General features: G+C 40.4%; 1 protein-coding gene across 1 annotated transcript in view; it reads right to left on the bottom strand.

Moving 5' to 3' along the window:
• Positions 1–19,343, bottom strand: part of THSD7A (thrombospondin type 1 domain containing 7A) — a 332,730-nt gene that overhangs the window by 126,591 nt on the left and 186,796 nt on the right. The window contains exon 7 of the mRNA XM_077809385.1: positions 16,110–16,313. Coding sequence (XP_077665511.1) covers positions 16,110–16,313 — 204 coding nt within the window. The remainder of the gene's footprint in view (positions 1–16,109; positions 16,314–19,343) is intronic.

Below are 19,343 nucleotides of genomic sequence, written 5' to 3'. Positions count from 1 at the left end.
TTGGTGGGTGCTGCACAATCATAGAACTAAAGATGGTCCTTGCCTCAATCAGGAAATACTGATCAGCTCTGCCTAAAACAAGCACGACCTGCAAATGTGGGTTATCCCACCAAAAACATATGCAGGAGTGTCCATAATGGGAACTTCACAGCTAAACTATTTGTGCTTTGGTAGAAAAGTCAAAAATATTGGTGCTTTACCCCCGAAAACCATAGAAGTCCTAGGCCAGCGCAAATACATCCAGTTCTCTCTGCAGAGCCATGTGATCGAGAGCCCCCACCCTATATTTTTTTGAAAAGCACATATTAATGCTTGAGACGAGGTAACCGACTCCCCACCCAGGACTTGTGACCCTGCAGTCAAAGATGGGACAATATTCTAAACTTCATTATATACTTTCTCAACATTAATTCTGTATATAGGCAAAAAGCATATTCTTAATTAACTGCAACTCTGTCTCCAAAAGCATTTGATAAATTAGAAGCAAAGGTTCACTACACTAGGATCCATGACTGATTGCAGTGGTTCCCAAACTTTTTACTAAGGTAACCCACTAACTGAATGTTGTCTTTTTTTTGCAACCCATCCAGGGTCCAAATTCAAGGAGGGTGTCCAGAATCATAGGCCAGTGTCCTCTTCCTCCTCTGCTTTTGTCTCCTCCTCACCTTGCTGAGGGGGCACTGACACCCACACCACCACCTTCCACCCAGCACCACAATCCTAGTCCCAGCATCAGTGCAGAGGGGAAGTTTAGAGAGCGAGTCACAGCGGTGGCTCCTATCCCATGGGGCTGAGCTAGGCTACTCGCTCCAGGCACTGCAGCCTGGCACTCGGGGTCACAGCACCACTCAGGTCATGATAGAGGGGTGGCCAGGCCAAACATGAGTGGTGTTGTGACCCCATGCACTAGATTGCAAATTCCAGAATGGGGAGCCAAGACTAGCCCCATGGCACAGGAGCCGCACGGTGCGGGAGTTCAGTCTCCAGCATTCCTCTGCCCCACACCCTGAGGCTTCCCCTCCATACCATGTCTATAATCCATCTAGAACCTTCTTGGACAAAGCACTGATTTATTGCATCACCCAGATGTAGTTTTAATTAATTAATTAATTTATTTTTAACAGAAACCAATGCATTACTCTTCCAGATCAACTGGGAGGTGATGGGACACACAGTGATGTGTTTTAAATCAGTCCACCAAAAGAAACTATATTATGGCATACAAATGCAAAGGCATCCATTCTGATCCAGGTTTTACTGAGGATGTTCACTCTCATAATGCTAAGCTGAAAAACATGAAGAAGAATTGGATTGACTGAATTAAAAAGGATCTTTAATCAGCATAAAAATAATCAAATTTTAATCTGTTTTATATCAGTTTTATAATCATGAAGCTTAAAACAGCACTGTCCACTGAATGATGTTAAAGAATTACTACAATCCTGACATGGAAGATAATATATATAGCAAACCTTGTTACCTACAAATGCTTTCACAATCCAGTACTATGAAATTTTTATTGCCATTTGTTATCATATTTAAGAGCTTACAAAATACTATATTTTTCAATCAATGCTTCCAGTAACAAATCCTTATTTACACCAAATGTCCCATAGAGATGGTCAATAATTCCGTGTGGGTAGATAAATTAAGGATTTGGTTACAACTATCACCTCCTATGTGTTTTACTTTAAAGAACCCAACCAAAGAATGCTTCTGCAGTGTTCTGTATTAATGCAACATGGCGGTCAGCCAAAAGCTGTCAGCCAGAAGAAAATGTTCTTAATCAATTCCTTAATGATTTTACCACGGAAATTTATCTCAAGAAACAATGACTAATGTGCAAATAATCTCGGTTCCTATAAGTAGTACATGGTTTCCTGAAGGCAACTGTCATTAGTTCCTGTAGTTTTCTATAGTTTGATTGGAGACAGTGGGCCAGATTCTGATATGAGGTCACTTATGCTAGTATAGAAAAAACTCAGTAATTCTGTGTAACTGAGCTCTGAATCTGACCCAGGACAACTTTTTCAAAATGACAATTGAAATTTCTATAAGAGAGATATTTTCTTCTTTCTTCTTTTCTTTTTAAATAACCAGCATGAACAAAACCCCACATTGCTTATTTTTTCATTCTATAATGCTGGGCCAATGTGTATAATTGTCTGAATGACTAAATGTAAAAGAAACAATCTTCATACACTTAGCAAAGCTTCTGCCTTTTTTACTATTATTCCCCATTATGGACCTGAACCAATGCTCATCGAAATTAGCGGGAGTCTTCCCACTGATTTCATTGGGATTTGGATCAGGCCCTAAATATATAGGCGGTAAAAAGTTTCAAACCAGTAGAAATATTTTAATTGCAATCATTATAATACCACTTACATACAAAAAACGTTAATGGATACCATAAAGAAGCCTTTTACATCCCTTTAAAAAAAAACTAACTGGAAATGGTACAAAGCCTAATGGTAACAGATTCAGACAAAATGAGGAAATCAGTCATTAGTAAAAATAAAATGACAGTAAAATGAAAATTTAAGACTGTGTGTGTCTTATCTTACTATCAAAGAAAGTACCATACAATGCCATGAATAGAAACTAAGTACATCTAAGAAATCATTACATAAAAAAGTGGATCTACAGAGTAAAATAAGAAAAAATGTTTAAATATTTAGAATTGTCATGTAGTTTAGGGTCATGCCTTCTATTCCTCATGTATATGTGGATGGATGATGACTGTGATGTCTTTAAGAATGTGGTCACAGTTCTTGATATTAGGATATACTATTGTCATTGGTGGTCTGATCCTGCATGCATTGGTCTGCCTAAACTCCCATTAATCTCAATGATACACGCATGGTATCAGGAATAGTACACATAACCATCAGCTACATAAGCATCAACCTCTACCCATGCAGCTGAAGGAACACTTCTGCTACTTCAATCAGTCAAAATTTATATTCACACTAAGGTCCACATTGCTGCCTTAGCTTTCCTCTCTAAGGCCTGACCAGCTCTGCTGTTTGGATGGAGGAGGGACAAGGATACGGGGCCTTGCCTTCTCCCTATCCCCTGCCAGGTGACTATAACCCAATAATCTGAACCTGTACAAGATCCATGGAGAATCTGCCCTTAAAAAGTGAGACCTATTCCATCAAGTACAGCACATTTGTAGAAAATGATGCCTATATATTTAAAAGAATTTAGATCAATAGTTTATTCACAGAACTTCTGTAACTGTCCTTGATGTACTGTTTTATGGTATGGTTAAATTAACCTGAGTTTAAATATAAGTACAGTCAAAATTCCTTCACATTACAGTTGTATACATAAATAACTGAGCAAATGGAATTTGATAGGGTAATTCTGCAGATGCATATAATAGGATACTAAACTTTTCACCTCTAGTTCACTCGTAAGGTCTCGCTTATATCAGTTTTAATTGAAAGTGGTCTGGGTAAAATAAGCAGGCAATTTCAGTCAGTGGCAGGAGCACACCAGAGGTTCCCATCACCACAGGTTCCCAGACAGGCAGTTTCAGCAGAAACTCCAAGGACTGAATGGGCACAATGAATAAACTGCTCTTTTTCTACTATTTGGATTTATCTATGCTAGGAAATTTTGTAGCCATTTTTCAGCAGTGGGGCCAGCAATGATGGAAACTCTAGAAAAGACCTACAGGGTTTGACAACATGATGGTAAAACTGCTTGTGCCATATTTGCACTAGAATTTACGCCATTAAGAGCACTGGTGCATGAATGCACTATAAGGTGGGTAGAAAGTTGGCTAGATTGTCGGGCTCAACGGGTAGTGATCAATGGCTCCGTGTCTAGTTGGCTGCCGGTGTCAAGTGGAGTGCCCCAGGGGTTGGTCCTGGGGCCGGTTTTGTTCAATATCTTCATAAATGATCTGGAGGATGGTGTGGATTGCACTCTCAGCAAATTTGCGGATGATACTAAACTGGGAGGAGTGGTAGATATGCTGGAGGGCAGGGATAGGATACAGAGGGACCTAAACAAATTGGAGGATTGGGCCAAAAGAAATCTGATGAGGTTCAATAAGGATAAGTGCAGGGTCCTGCACTTAGGACGGAAGAACCCAATGCACAGCTACAGACTAGGGACCGAATGGCTAGGCAGCAGTTCTGCGGAAAAGGACCTAGGGGTGACAGAGGACGAGAAGCTGGATATGAGTCAGCAGTGTGCCCTTGTTGCCAAGAAGGCCAATGGCATTTTGGGATGTATAAGTAGGGGCATAGCGAGCAGATCGAGGGACGTGATCGTCCCCCTCTATTCGACATTGGTGAGGCCTCATCTGGAGTACTGTGTCCAGTTTTGGGCCCCACACTACAAGAAGGATGTGGATAAACTGGAGAGAGTCCAGTGAAGGGCAACAAAAATGATTAGGGGTCTGGAACACATGACTTATGAGGAGAGGCTGAGGGAACTGGGATTGTTTAGTCTGCAGAAGAGAAGAATGAGGGGGGATTTGATAGCTGCTTTCAACTACCTGAGAGGTGGTTCCAGAGAGGATGGTTCTAGACTATTCTCAGTGGTAGAAGAGGACAGAACAAGGAGTAATGGTCTCAAGTTGCAATGGGGGAGGTTTAGGTTGGATATGAGGAAAAACTTTTTCACTAGGAGGGTGGTGAAACACTGGAATGCGTTGCCTAGGGAGGTGGTGGAATCTCCTTCCTTAGAAGTTTTTAAGGTCAGGCTTGACAAAGCCCTGGCTGGGATGATTTAATTGGGGATTGGTCCTGCTTTTGAGCAGGGGGTTGGACTAGATGACCTCCTGAGGTCCCTTCCAACCCTGATATTCTATGATTCTATGATCTGCATTTGTACCAAAGAACGCTTAGCAATTTTTCTAGTGTAGACAAAGCTTTTGGAGGCTAAAGAAACATTTGATGGAAAAGGTTGTACTGACCGTGCTGTGCCTGATCTGTGCATAAATATAGAGGAATTCACTTTACATCACTGTCAAACTAGTACTTAACAACAGCATTAAATCCAGTTAAAATTAAATGCATATCTATTTTAAGAGCAAAAAAGCTTATCTACAATACTATTTAATCTCTGCAAGTTTAACATTTAAGTAACTTTGCTATTCACAAAGGTTAATCTCCAGCACAGAAAATTCTTCACCCATCACCACAGACATCTAGAAAAATAATCCATATGAGATAAAATTTTTGATCAGTCTTGATCTAATTTTGCTGCTCTTGCATGAGAGAACAGTTTTTCTGAAGCAACTCCTTTATAAGAAGCACTGATATAAAGTCTGAGAAGCCAAGATAAATATTTTGAAAGGGTTCCTTGTGACAGAAAAGGGCTGAAGTTCCATTTTTATAACACAATACATCAAAGTTCTTTATAATAGACACAATGACAATCTGGAGTAATGATTGTAAGATTTTTTCAGCCTGAATGAAAATGTTGATTACTGCAATCCACTGTGGAAAGAGAAGGACAATCACAGGCCTCCAGTGGTAACACCAAAGGATAATCTATTGTCTTGTATTGTCTCAAAGGCTGTAATGATTTCTATCTTTGCAACAAATGGAATAAACTCATCCTAATTATATGTAACACCCCCACAAACACTGCTATTTGCTTCTAATTGTAAAATAAGAGCCCTCAAGTTGAAACATGATATCCCAGCTAATTGTATTTCATACACATTTAATGATGCAAGAACCAACAAAAAGAGAAAATACTGATTTGTTTTATGGTATTGCTTATGATAAAACAATGAACTTACCATGCAACACACATTCTTAAATCTAAAATATCAGCTTCTTTCACTGTGTAATGCAGAAGCCTAAGGAGAAATACATTTACATTTTAAAGTACTTAAGCCCCTTTGACCAATTCTTCTGTTGCAGAGGTTGATTTAAGCTTTGGCTGTTTACTTTGAGTTTATCGCATTCAGCTTTAGACAGGGAAAGCTGGATGGAAATCATTAAAGAAGAGAAAGAATTTTTAAGGAAAAGGTTTTGTTTAGTTTTGGTTCCAGGTTGAAAACTTTGACATTGATTTAATATTTTTCCTAACGTCATTTCTTCTCCATTGTGTCATTCACAGCTGCAAAGTTTTCTAAAACTCAGTGTGCGCTTTTTAGGCTACATAAGAGCGAGGTAGCTAATTTGCATACAACCATGAACTTCCACTGATCGTCAATACATACTTCCCGAAGTGGTGTGGGAAGATGTGTAGGACATGGAGCTGGTTCTAGAGGCATCCACAGGGCCTATCTGGGGGGGGAGGGGGATAGTGGGGTGATGAGTGGGAGCTGCCTGGAAGGCTCTGGGTAGGTGGAGGCAGGAATTTCCCCTGGGGTGTACACCACCCCTGAATTCCCCCCCCCAGTTTTGTGAACTAGTTACGTGCAGTGTTGCCTGTTTGGAAATTTGAATTGAAATTGAAACTTTAAAAGCATATACAGTGTATGATAAAATACGTGTATCTGAAAAAGTACAATAGATTTGAAAAGTATAAACATAGACTAGCTTCCTTATACAGCTGTTGTTTTTTATGACAATGTCAATGCATTCATTTAAATGATGTTGGCCAACCTAATAATTTCACATATGATTTGTAAACGAAGTCTAAATGAGCTCTCCCTGACAGCTGTAGTGATGATCTAGGGGCTGTGGGGAAAGGCTTCAGGACCAGATTGTATTTACATTCACACTTAATCTACCTAGGTATCCAGCAAACAGAGCTGCATTGCCCAAGTGATAGATTTTGGCTGGGGCTGGGTTACAAATCACTTGAATGTGTGGGGAGGGAGGGTAATGAAATGTTGTTCTTATTGTATGGGTAAAGGGCAGTAGAACTGTACTTAACCTGTGCTGATTGAGGGCATCAAGAGAGAGGGTGGGGACAGGTGTTTTGTTTGATGGTCTGCCTGAGTCACAAGTACTATTTGATCTGCCCCCTCCACTGTTTAAAGACAGAGCTGATTAGGTTTCATAGATAGTCTTTTGTTTTGTTAAGTGACCATTACAGCTGAAATCAGGTCTAAGAGCTTAGACCTGCTGTGGGACAGTGTTTCTGTGGAAGAGACAGCCTAATCTGCACTAGCAGCAAGGTTTCCCCCCCCTTCCCCCCCCCAGAGCTCAGCTGAAATCACTGAGAGCCAGTGGAACCTCAGAAGACCAACGAGCAGAGATCACAGTGGCAGGGGGCAGCAGAAGGTGACGGTGCAGGGCCATTGGCAACAGAGCGATGGAGTGAACAGTGGCACAATGAACAGCAGTGGCCAGAACGAACAGTGAGCAGCTGGAGGAATGAGCAAGGTGTCTTCTTGCCCCCCACAACACCAGTGAGTGTTAATGAGGCTGTTAAGAATGCTGGAGACACAACACAGTTCATGCGAACAAACATCGCTGTGGCATCATACTTTCTATTTAAGCAAGAAATACCACACACTACAAACTGGAGGCCAATGTTAAGTGCACTGTTACTTGTTCATCCTGAAGTTGAACACTGGTTCTGAACAAGACCAGCAAATACTCACTATCTTTCTGCAAGAAACTCAGCTGACTGGCTAGAAGCATGTGGTGCAACAGTGAAAGACTCAACAGTTGAAAAAATGAAGCTCTCTCTCACCACAAATAAAAAATTGCATTCATGGATGATGAATGCACTGATGCAAATGGGCATCAAGTATTAAGTCATTGTGTATGTTATCTTGATGTCAGTGGTAGGCCAGTAGATACATTTCTAGATGGTCACGTTATAGAAGACACATCGTCTGCATCTGTGACAACCCACATCTTAGAAGAGTTAAATGCTTGTCAATTGGACCCCAAACAGATGGCTGCTTGTGGATTTGATGGAGCTGCAAACTTCTCGAGAAGACATGGTGGAGTACAAGCTTTGCTCAGAGAAAAACATAACCCTAATCTCTCCTATACACACTGCAGAGGCCATCTACTCCAACTAGCGCTAGTATGAGCTGCAGACTCTTCAAAAGATATTAAAAAAGCTATAAATTTAATGTCTTCATTATATTCTTTTTTCAGCAAGAGTCCCAAAAGACTGAATATCTTGGAAAATATAGAAGATACACTGGGACTGAAGTTCTAATTAGTCCAACCTGGGAATACCCTCTGGCTTGCTCGTGAGTGATTCTTGGTCGTTGTCTTAAAATTACTCCAGCCATTATTACTGGCTTTGGAAAGTATCTACCAAGATGGGATGGATCTAAGTAGTGAGGCTGGTGGATTAATTTTGCTACTACGTTCAGAGAAGACTATTGCCATTCTCTCCCTTGTAAGTCTACTGTTGAAACTACTTAGGTCATTAAACAATGCCATCCAGGCATCTGCTACAACAGTAGTAGACTTTTGTCCAGCAATAGAAGCTACATTTGGATCAATCAGAGAGCTATCCATTGAAAAAGTACTGGAAGAAGCAAAGACTTCAGTCGAGAAGTTGAGTAATGAAGGCATTTATATTGAATCCTTAAGTGAAGAGGACAAGAAGTGTTTGTTAAGACAACTGAAAAAGTACACAGACTTGATTCTTAAAGATCTACAGCAGCGACTTATAGATTCTACTCAACTTCTACATAGCTTTTACAGATGCCTGTCCTATAAAACATTGACAGTTGAGTGGAGTGAGGCACTACCAGCAATGGGGCTACCATGTACTCCGGACAGAATAGAGAATTTGAACACACAGTGGAATATCATATGACGAATGAATGAAGATTAGACTTGAACTTCTTTTTTATCATCTCCAGTAGCTTGACCCAATCTTTCCTGGATGAAAGAAGTAGGAATTCATCTCTTGTTACTCCCAGGCACAACAGCTACTGTTGAGTGTTCTTTTGCTTCGATTGAATAGAATTTTGTGTTCTGAAAGAAGTCGCCTTCTGCCTGATCATGTGAATGATCTAATGAGCATATCAATTGAAGAAATGGAAGTATCGGACACACAAGAAGCCATCAAAGATGAACACATTGCATTCAAGAAGTTCATTAACAGATTTGTGCAAAATTATAACAAGAAACCAAGAAGGATGAAGATGTAGTGCCTCATAGAAGGCTTGAGTAGCCAACTTTAATTTTTGTGATGATTTTAAAACATGAGTTAAATCTAATTAAATGGTCATGAAACATCTTTCAGTTTTTACTATGGTGCCATAGAGCCACCTTCACCCTCAAGGTCTCACCCCTCATCAGCCCTGACACCTTCCCCCGCCCCGTAAATTTGAACACCCCCCACCTAATTTCAATTCCTGGGGAAAACACTGGGTGGAGGTACTGGGGGAGGGCGGAGGGAGGGGGAGTGTATCTGCAGGCTGCTTGGGGCGGCAGGATGGGGGATGACTAAGAGAGGCTAGGTCCAGCAGTGGGCCTTCTGTTATTGCCTCCACTTGTTGCTGTTGCTGCCATTGTTCTTCCCCTACCCTTCTACCAGAAAGGGAGGTAGAGAGGCTGCTTGCATAGCAGGCACCACAGCAGCCAGTGGTGGCCAGGAGGAGCAGCTGCAAGCAATTTCTGGAACACACCTGAACGCACAACATTTCAGCAGGATGCAGGCTGCATTACAGATCCACTTGTGTGAGTATCACAGGAGATGCATGATACTTGACAGTGTTGGTTATTATATCATGCTGCTTTACTGTAGTCATACAATTCACAATAAATATACAAAATTAAACTAATTCTCAGGACCCAAGTGATGCAGTGTGTCTTGGTGGAAAAACATCGTTAAACCTGTAAAGCATGAGCATAGCTACTACTGAAGTCTGAGGGAAATAGTCATAAAATTTCAATTAAATAAAATAGGCATCAGCACAGACATTACAATTAACCCTTACCAGGAGAGCAACATACAGCATATAAGAGGAATCAGAAACCCATGGCAAAGAGATAGTTCCGAACAGCTGTTACGTAGGCAGAAGAATGTCAGTGCTGGGGTACAATAACTGGGGAAATCTCCAAAGTAGCCCAACATGGTAGCATTTAATTTCAGAAAGGGGAAGTACACAAATGAGGAAGTTAGTTAAACAGAAATTAAAAAGTACAGTGCCAAAAGTGAAATTTCTGTAAGCTTTATGGAAACTTTCTAAAGACACCATAATAGAGGCTCAATTTAAATGTATACCACAAATTAAAAAAACATAGTAAGAGAACCAAAAACAAAGTGTCGCCATGTCTAAACAATAAAATAAAAGAAATAGTTAGAGACAAAAAGGCATCCTTTAAAAAGTGGAAGTAAAATCCTAGTGAGGAAAATAGAAAGGAGCATAAACTCTGGAAGTGAAGCGTAAACATATAATTAGGAAGGCCAAAAAAGAATTTGAAGAACAGCTAACCAAAGACTCAAAAAGTAATAGCAAACATTTTTTTTAAGCACATCAGAAGCAGCAAACCTGCTAAACAACCAGTGGGGCCACTGGTCGATCGAGATGCTAAAGGACCACACAAGGACAATAAGGCCATTGCGGAGAAACTAAATTAATTCTTTGCATTGGTCTTCATGGCTGAGAATGTGAGGGAGATTCCCAAATCTGAGCCATTCTTTTTAGGTGACAAATCTGAGGAACCCCAGATTGAGGTGTCAGTGGAGAGAGTTTGGGAACAAACTGATAAAGTAAACAGTAATAAGTCACCAGGATCAGATGGTACTCATCCAAGAGTTCTGAAGGAACTCAAATGTGAAATTGCAGAACTACTAACTGTGGCATGTAACCTATCATTTCAATCAGTCTCTGTACCAGATGACTGGAGGATAAGTAATGTGACGCCAATTTTTTAAAAGGGTTCCAGAGGTGATTCCGGCAATTATAGACCAGTAAGCCTAACTTCCATACCAGTCAAATTGGTTAAAACTATAGTAAAGAATAAAAGTATCAGACACATAGATGAATATGATTTGTTGGGGGAAGAGACTACATGGTTTTTGTAAAGGAAAATCATACCTCACTAATCTACTAGAATTCTTTGAAGGTGTCAACAAGCATGTGGACAAGGATGAGCCAATGGATATGTTGTACTTAGGTTTTCAGAAAGCCTTTCCCAAGATCCATCATGAAAAGCTCTGAAGTAAAGCAAGCTGTCGTGGGATAAGAGGGAAGGTCCTCTCATGGATCAGTAACTGGTTAAAACATAGGAAACATATGGTAGGAATAAATTATTGGTTCTCAGAGTGGAGACAGGTAAATAGTGGTGTCCCTCAGAGGTCTGTACTGGGACCAGTCCTATTCAACATATTCATAAATGGTCTGGAAAAAGAGGTTAACAATAAGGTGGCAAATTTGCAGATGATACAAAACTACTCAAGATAGTTAAGTCCAAAACAGACTGCAAAGAGTTACAAAGGGATTTCACAAAACTGGGCAGATGAAATTCAGTGTTGATAAATGCAAAGAAATGCAAATTGAAAAACATAATCCCAACTATACATATAAAATGATGGGGTCTAAATTAGCTGTTACCATTCAAGAAAAGTTCTTAGAGTCATTGTGGATAGTCCTCTGAAAACATTCTTTCAATGTGCAGCGGCAGTCAAAAAAGCTAACAAAATGTTGGGAATCATTAGGAAAGGGATAGATAATAAGACAGAAAACATATTGCCTCTGTATAAATCCATGGTATGCCTACATCTTGAATATTCCACGCAGATGTGGCTGCCCCATCTCAAAAAGGGTATATTGTTAAGTGGAAAAGGTACAAAAAATTGGCATCAAAATGATTAGGGGGATGGAACAGCTTCTGTATGAGGAGAGTTTAATAAGACTGGGACTTTTCAGCTTGGAAAAGAGATGGCTAAGAGGAGATATGATTGAGGTCTATAAAATCATGACTGGTGTGGAGAAAGTAAATAAAGAAGTGTTTTTACTCCTTCTCATAACACAAGAACTGGGGCTTACCAAATGAAATTAATAGGCAGCAGGTTTAAAACAAACAAAAGTATTTCTTCACACAATGCACAGTCAACCTGTAGAACACCTTGCCAGAGGATGTTGTGAAGGCCAAGACACTAACAGGGTTCAAAAAAGAACTAGATAAGTTTATGGAGGATATGTCCATCAATAGCTATTAGCCAGGATGGGTAGGAATGGTGTCCCTAGCCTCTGTTTGCCAGAAGCTGGGAATGGGCAACAGGGGATGGATCACTTGATGATTACCTGTTCTGTTCATTCCCTCTGGGGCACCTGACATTGGCCCCTGTCAGAAGACAGGATACTGCGCTAGATGGACCTTTGGTCTGACCCAGTATAGCCGTTCTTATGGTAAGCTTTCCATCAGGGCTGCTCTTAAAGACATGCAGTGCAAACGATGGCTTGAATCTCTTCACCATTGGTGGCACAGCTGCAATTTCCTGGCTAGCCCTATGCTTTCTTACAAGCAGCAGAACTTGAGGAGAAAAATTCTCACTACGGAAATGTGAGGCTTCGCTCTAGGTTTTAACTCCTGGTTGCCATCATTCCTGGTGCTAAAGATTGCATACAGAGTAAAATGTGTGTAAACTTGGATGCCACTATGGGTGTTAATTAGAGCTGTTGGAAATATCCATTAACTTTCCGGGGCCCATTTCAGATGTACTACAAGTCATATTTTTAATATTTTCCAAATTTTAAGTGGACTATTTTAATCCTTTTTTTGAAAAATAAACTTTTTGACTTTGAAGAAAGAGTTTTCATTTTCAGAAACAAAATATTAAGAAAATAAGGGTTCTCATAATTTTGTCTGCTTGGTGGACTGGTTAGACAGGGTGAGAAAGACAGAAAGAGGAAGAAGGAAAAAAAGGGTAGAAACATTTGCTAAAACCAAATATTACCAGCGGAGATGGGGATTGCACATGTAAGCACTCCTTGGATCTACAGAAGAAAGGGGGTACGTGGAGCAGGAGAGAACTGCCACTACCAAAGGAGAAGGAGCAGCAATAACAGAAGTGCAGGAGGAGCGGAGCTGGAGGAATTAACTTGTAAACAGTATGCAAAGTTCTGGGGAAGCCACATATTGTTACCTGCCACCTCTGCAGGTGATGATGCAGGGAAATGGCTCCTGTGGAGGCACCCTCAGCAACAGTGCCAAGTTTAAAGTTCCCCAGCTCTGGCTCAGGTCCCTCCCGATAAACAAGAGGAGTAGCAGCTACTGCATCCACCTCCTGATTCCTCAACCACACCTGTATCTGCATCATGGAGGAGCTCACCTCAGAGAAGGTGAGCAGGCCTGTCAGGAGGAGAGGATGGCCATTGAGCAGCTGAAAGTGGCCTTGAAGGAGAGGAAGACGGCAGTGACAGAGAAAAACAGAGTGGTGGCCAAGTAGGAGAAGAACCTGGTTACCAGGGACCAGGAGTCCTTCCAATGGATAGCAAGATGTAGGGCCACCCTTTCTCCTCTGGATTCTCCAGGATTCTCTTCTACAGCATCAGCCCCGTCACTGAGCCTCATACAGGAAGCAGATCTTATTGATCATGAGGACAGTAGAAAGAAGGAGATCTGTTCCTCCACCACCTCCTTTTCTTCCTCTTTTGAGGAGGAAACTTCTGGGAGGGGAAGGTGGTGAATAATGTAGTAAAATGAAGTAACTAGATGATTTAATAATCTCTCTTGTGTACTGTGTTTTATTTATAGGTTTTTTAAAAAAATTTGAAAAAAAGAGTTTGAATGACCATAGGCTGTCGTTATAACACTACATTTACATTTATTTAGTGACATCATGCCATCTTAGACCATTTCCAGCAGCTGGCTGGTATTGACCTGCTATAGTCAAGTATCCCTCATAGAAATTCCTCCTCCTCTTCTTACATGGAATATGTTTGACTTTGTGCATCTGACTGTTTCTGTGGAACACCCACATCTACTGGAAGAAGCAGCCACCACCGCTTATCTGTAGAAGCATTCTCAGCTGGACACATACTGTCTGTACTCTGGCAAACCTGAATGTGGTTGAAATGCGCACTAACACGCATTCTGTTGCACTTATTGTAAAGCTTGCAATGGGCCTCAAAACATACACACATTTGCTGGACCTGATCCCATGGCCCATTACATTATTATTTAGTGATAACATGCTTTCACAAAGCTGTTTTGCACAGCTGGCAAACATTACCCTGTGACAGCCAAGAAGAACCCCAAAAGCTTCTTCTGCCAATGCTTCCTCTTCACTTCATGAAATATACAATTTATATCTCTCTTTGGGACACACACAACTACAGTAATGAGCAATCACCATTCCCCTCACTCAGAAGCAGTGTCTGTGCCCACTATCCAGCCTCTATCACAGAGACCAACACAGAAGTCAGACTACTCGCTGGTAGTAAGACAAATGCACTCACATCACAAACTATAGGTGTACACTATTTAGCAACAAACTAAGCTGATCAGCAAGAATTTAGAAAGATTCAGAGAAAAATAACAGGGTTAATATTGGAAAAAAAAAATAACCCCAAACCCTCCCAACTTAAATTCTGTCCTAAGTCCCTCACAAAGGGCCTGATCCAAAGCTCATTCAAGCCAGTAGAAGGACACCCATTGACGTCAGTGGCCTTTGGATCAAGGTCAAACAGAGCAGAACCGCCTTCTCTGTAAAAGGTTAAGGTTAAGTGACTCAATTACTTGCTCCCAAATATATTACAGTTACAATCATCCAGTTAGGGGATAGGAAAAGTTACACTATTTAACGACATATTAACTGATCAAAAGTTATAGAGTTGCAAACAAACTCTACCCTCTCCCCACAAAGAAAAGAAAAGAAAAACAAACAAACCTAAAATCCAGTAAAATTAAAACCAGGCTACTTTCTTTTTGTTTGCATATTCTACTGAATTTGTTTGAAGAAAAGAAAACTTCAACATCAGAATAGTTAAGCAAAAATATTCGTTTCTGACAAAAGGCCACTTTGCATCAGAAATTTTTTTCACACAAAAAATCTGAAACAGTTCTAATATTATTGTCAAGTAAAGGCAGAAAGGGAATATCGTGGGTGAAGGAATGTTGCTGTGCAAGGAGGGTAAGATGTAAGTAATGTTTTTGTGTCATTCTACATTGTTACTCTCATTCTGGGACATAAAAACCGTTAGGAACTAAACACACGATTCTCTTAGCTATGTACACAAAAATAAAAGTTACACTTTAATTCTTAGTTTCTCCAAACTCAATTATGAAACAAAATCTAGAGCCAAAGCTCAAACCCAGATACAGAGTCTGTACAAGTAATCAACTCTAATTCCATGTGCCCAGTTTAATTATAAAACAACATTTGGTGCAGCTGCTAAACACTTAGCAGGTGACCTCTCGGTTAATCCTATATATGGTACTTACAGGTCTCCGCTCTACTGTAGCCAGTACAATTATTTTTAACGTATATGCAGCTTTGAGTAGACTACATTACTAATAGAGAACGGACACTATCCCAACATTCACAAAAGAGCCTTTTGTAGATTAAAATATTTTTTAGGTGTCTAGCTTTCAAAGTGAGTTGTTAAGACAATGCTATGCAAAGTAATGTTTTTCTTTCTTTCATAAAAGATAATTGAATAATAGTGGTATTCTTCTTGCCTGCTGTAAGTTGTTATAGCTAGAAGGGCAAGCGAAGCAAGGCAGACTGATGCATGTCACAGGCTGTCAAACCAAATTCATAGCACACATCATACTTTGTTTTTTAATATAAAGAGACTATCGAGCTCCCAGATATTTCCAGAGGCAATGCACTTTACTTTGCTCACCCTTAATATTTATTTGCATTTGGACTCCGTGGGAAAAATTTATCAGTGGAATTACATCAGGGAATTCAATGAAGTTACGATGGGAAGAATTTATACTACTGGGCAATAACTCTCTGTCTTCCTGTTCATTTTTCATTTACTGTTTATTTTCAGCTTCCCTTTCTCAAGAGGCCACTCAAGAAGCTTTATCTGAAAAGATCTCTGGAAAGAAGAGCCCAGTGCTACATCAGTTGGTGGCCACACCATACGTGGCCTATATAAAGAGCAATCAATACTACTCAAAAGGCTTTGTCTCAAAGATCGACTAACTTGAGAGAAATAAGCAATGTTACATTTTCACTCTGAATCTGTCTCCTCAGAACAAGCAAGTGACTTAAACCATACATTTGTTGAGCAAACATCTTACCATCACTGTTGATACAGACCACCTCTGGAACTTGAGTGCCAGGCCCACACTGCTTCTCATTGTCTGGTATGCACTCTTCTAGTCTCACTATTCGCCAGTCATAGCAAGAAGGCTCCTCACATGGGATAGCTTCAAGCAGATGAGGGCAATTTCCTGTCCCTCCAGTAGGTTCATTTGTGATGGACCGCTTCCTTAATTTAAAACCTGAAGTTAGAGTAAAACCAAAAAGATAAAAAAAATAGTAATTCAATATAAAAGTTAAAATGAAAGCATTTGTATCTGCCAAAAGGTGAGTGAAGGGTTCTGTGTTTCTTCTGTAACAGTCAACAACATATTTAAAGCAATAAAGGCAGCTGTGTTCATTACATTCCTGAGATACTAGATGTCACCAACTGTAGGAAACAGTTCACTTAAATGAGGGCTTGGAATGTGTCATGGTTATGGGGCTAGCTGTGCTTTCGACCCCTTTTTGTCCCTTGGAGTACATCCCTTAGTGGCTTCCGGCACCTCACTCTGACTGGAACCATGTGGTCCAACCACTCCTTTTTAGGTTGGTTCTCTTGGCTAACCCCCCAGCCCCCACATCTTTTCCCTGCCTGTGTTAATTTAGTAGGCCCAACTGAGTTTGGTACCTGCAATCCTCCAGGAGCCCGCAACAATGGCTGATTAGTGACTCAAAGCAGCTTCTTCAAAACAAAGCATTTATTGTGTCACACAAAGGTACCAACCATGCAGAACTAAGGGTTACAACAACCAAGAGTCCTATATGCACATTTCCCTTTACCTATACCTTACATCTTTCCTTTCAAGCATTTGTAAGTTCCCCTCAGCCCAACTAACCCCCATCTTCGGGTGCGAGCAAGAGCCTGCGCTCCTCATAGCATGGTCTCTCTGTCTCCGTGTGTCTCAGTCAGTCTGGGTGTCAGCCTTAGACTGCTAACAACCCGATCTCCCAGTTCTTTAGAACAACTTCATTAAGCTTCTACTATTCCCTTTTATCCTGGGTTTTTGTGTGCTCCCCGCCTCCAGACTGGCTGCATCTAGCCATTCTCCCAGTTAATGGTTTTCCCATTAATTTCTTAAGGATTCTTGGTATACTATATCATAGCACCTTATCTTTCTTGTTTCTTTTCTTGTTGGTTTCTCCCTTACAGCCTACTTTGATTTAAGTGTCCTCCTTCAGGCAGGATAACAACACACAGGGCATATTATCTTTATCAAAAAATAATACCTATAACTCCCTCACTCTCCACAACATGTAAATCAAGAAGGAGACTGTTTTCAAATATGTTTATTTGTAAATGCTAATCCCATACAGATAATTTGGGTTCAACAAAGAGGTTTTTTAAATTTATCATGATTGTTTACTAATTAATTTAAAAACAATGTATTTCAGTTCATCTTTATATTTTCGAAGATTACTTCTGCAGTTGTGCATGATTGTCCAAAAGAGGCTTAGAGATTCTGCAACAGAGGCCTCTGGTTTGGCAAAAAAAGTTCAGAGGAGTTTTCTACAAGTGCAGCTACTACAACATTGGAGGCAACTGACAATACAACCGGTGATTCTCTAACTACTGAAAGCCCATGACTGAAATATGTATTGAGGAGCCTGTTCCTACTTCTGACAGTGCACCACACTGGTAAGGAGATGTGGCCTCTCTGAAGGACTGAATCGGCTTTGAGTTAGCAGGATGTCCAGTAAAAATAGCGAGAGCTGCCTGAGGAGGAAGAATCTCTGACAGAGAGCTGAGAGAGCAGGAAAAAGCAAAGAAGGAACAGTGGGGTAGGAAGAAAATGAAGGGGGGGGGGAAGGACAGAGATGAGAAGAAACAGGAAGGGAAGATGGGACAATAATGGGAGGGAAAATTAAGAAGCAGAGATAGGAGGAGAAGGGGAAAGGAAAAGGCTGACAAAGGCATATATATGATTAGACACAGGAGAAGAAAAAAGGGATGCAAACTGTAAAATAGGAAGAGGGGGAGATATGAATAGGTAAGAGAGGGAATGAGGGGTGAAGAGGAAAAAAGGGGGAAATATGGGAATAGGAGTGACACAGTGACAAAGGGGTGAGAAAAAGGTAGTGTTTGCTTTCCACTAATGAATTCATAACACTATAATGCACAAATATTTCAATCCAAGCAGCATAAGCATCTAAGTGTTTCCTAAAGAAGCACATATGGAAAGTAATAAGTACAAGAGAACTGGTGAAGAGGAACCTAGGATTTACATGTTCACAATGTAATGCCTGGATTCCTCCCATCTCACTGTCAAGGTGCCTTTGCTTACTCCAACGAAACATCCATTCCTGCTACCTAGTGAATTTATGTCAGTGGGAAGAAAAGGAGAAATCCCAGTCACATTCATGGGTGAATTTGCAAACAGTCCTGCATCTGACCACTGAATAGTACTAGAAATGGGTGTGATTAAGTGGAAGAGCCAGGTTATTCTAAATCTGCAATGCTTGAGTTCCCTTATCATGATCTTTAAGTGCAGCTCTGCTTCTGACACTAACAGCAGGAAAGTTGGAGTCACATAGGGGTTAACTAGAGGAAAACAGAGTAAGACAAAAGTTGATTAGAAATATTGATATGGGAAATGAACGCACTAAACAGCACATTGCTGCTTATGCTTGAACTAATATACACAATTAACTACCATATAGGAAAACAAGATAGGCAAATATGAACATATGAGAGATACCTTCATGTGTATAGCTGTTTACTATAGAAGGAACTGTAACACTTCTCTGAGTCTATGGCTGACCTATTCAGCTATTACAGATCAATTCAAGACACTAAAACAAATCACATGGGGTAGCAAATTACAGGTCTAGAAATGAGAAGTTTATCTCATGAGACTATAGCTAGATGGGAGAAGCATAAAATGACTTATGTAGAAATTTTTTTTTTCAGATTTGACTTTAAACCTCACCCTAGCATAGAATCGTCAAAGATCAGATTTTTATCCGATTTCCCCACTTGAGCATTATCCACACCAGGACAAACTGGGCAGAAATACAGCAATCCACATCCAAATTTGAAAATATATGGCAAAGATTTTGAAAATAAAACAAGCAGACTAAAAGGACAAATTGTCTTTCTCTATCCATCCCTAAATTGCAGCAGAAAAATTAAATCACATCACAAAAGACAAAAAGAGGAAGCTGAATTCCCTAGTGCCAGAGAAGCTGACTTGGGGCAGATATTTTCCAAAAAGCACATACCTCCATCCCCT

This window comes from Eretmochelys imbricata, chromosome 2, assembly GCF_965152235.1.
Source record: "Eretmochelys imbricata isolate rEreImb1 chromosome 2, rEreImb1.hap1, whole genome shotgun sequence".
NCBI classification, from domain to species: Eukaryota; Metazoa; Chordata; order Testudines; family Cheloniidae; genus Eretmochelys; species Eretmochelys imbricata.
This window is presented reverse-complemented; position numbering and strand designations above follow the sequence as displayed.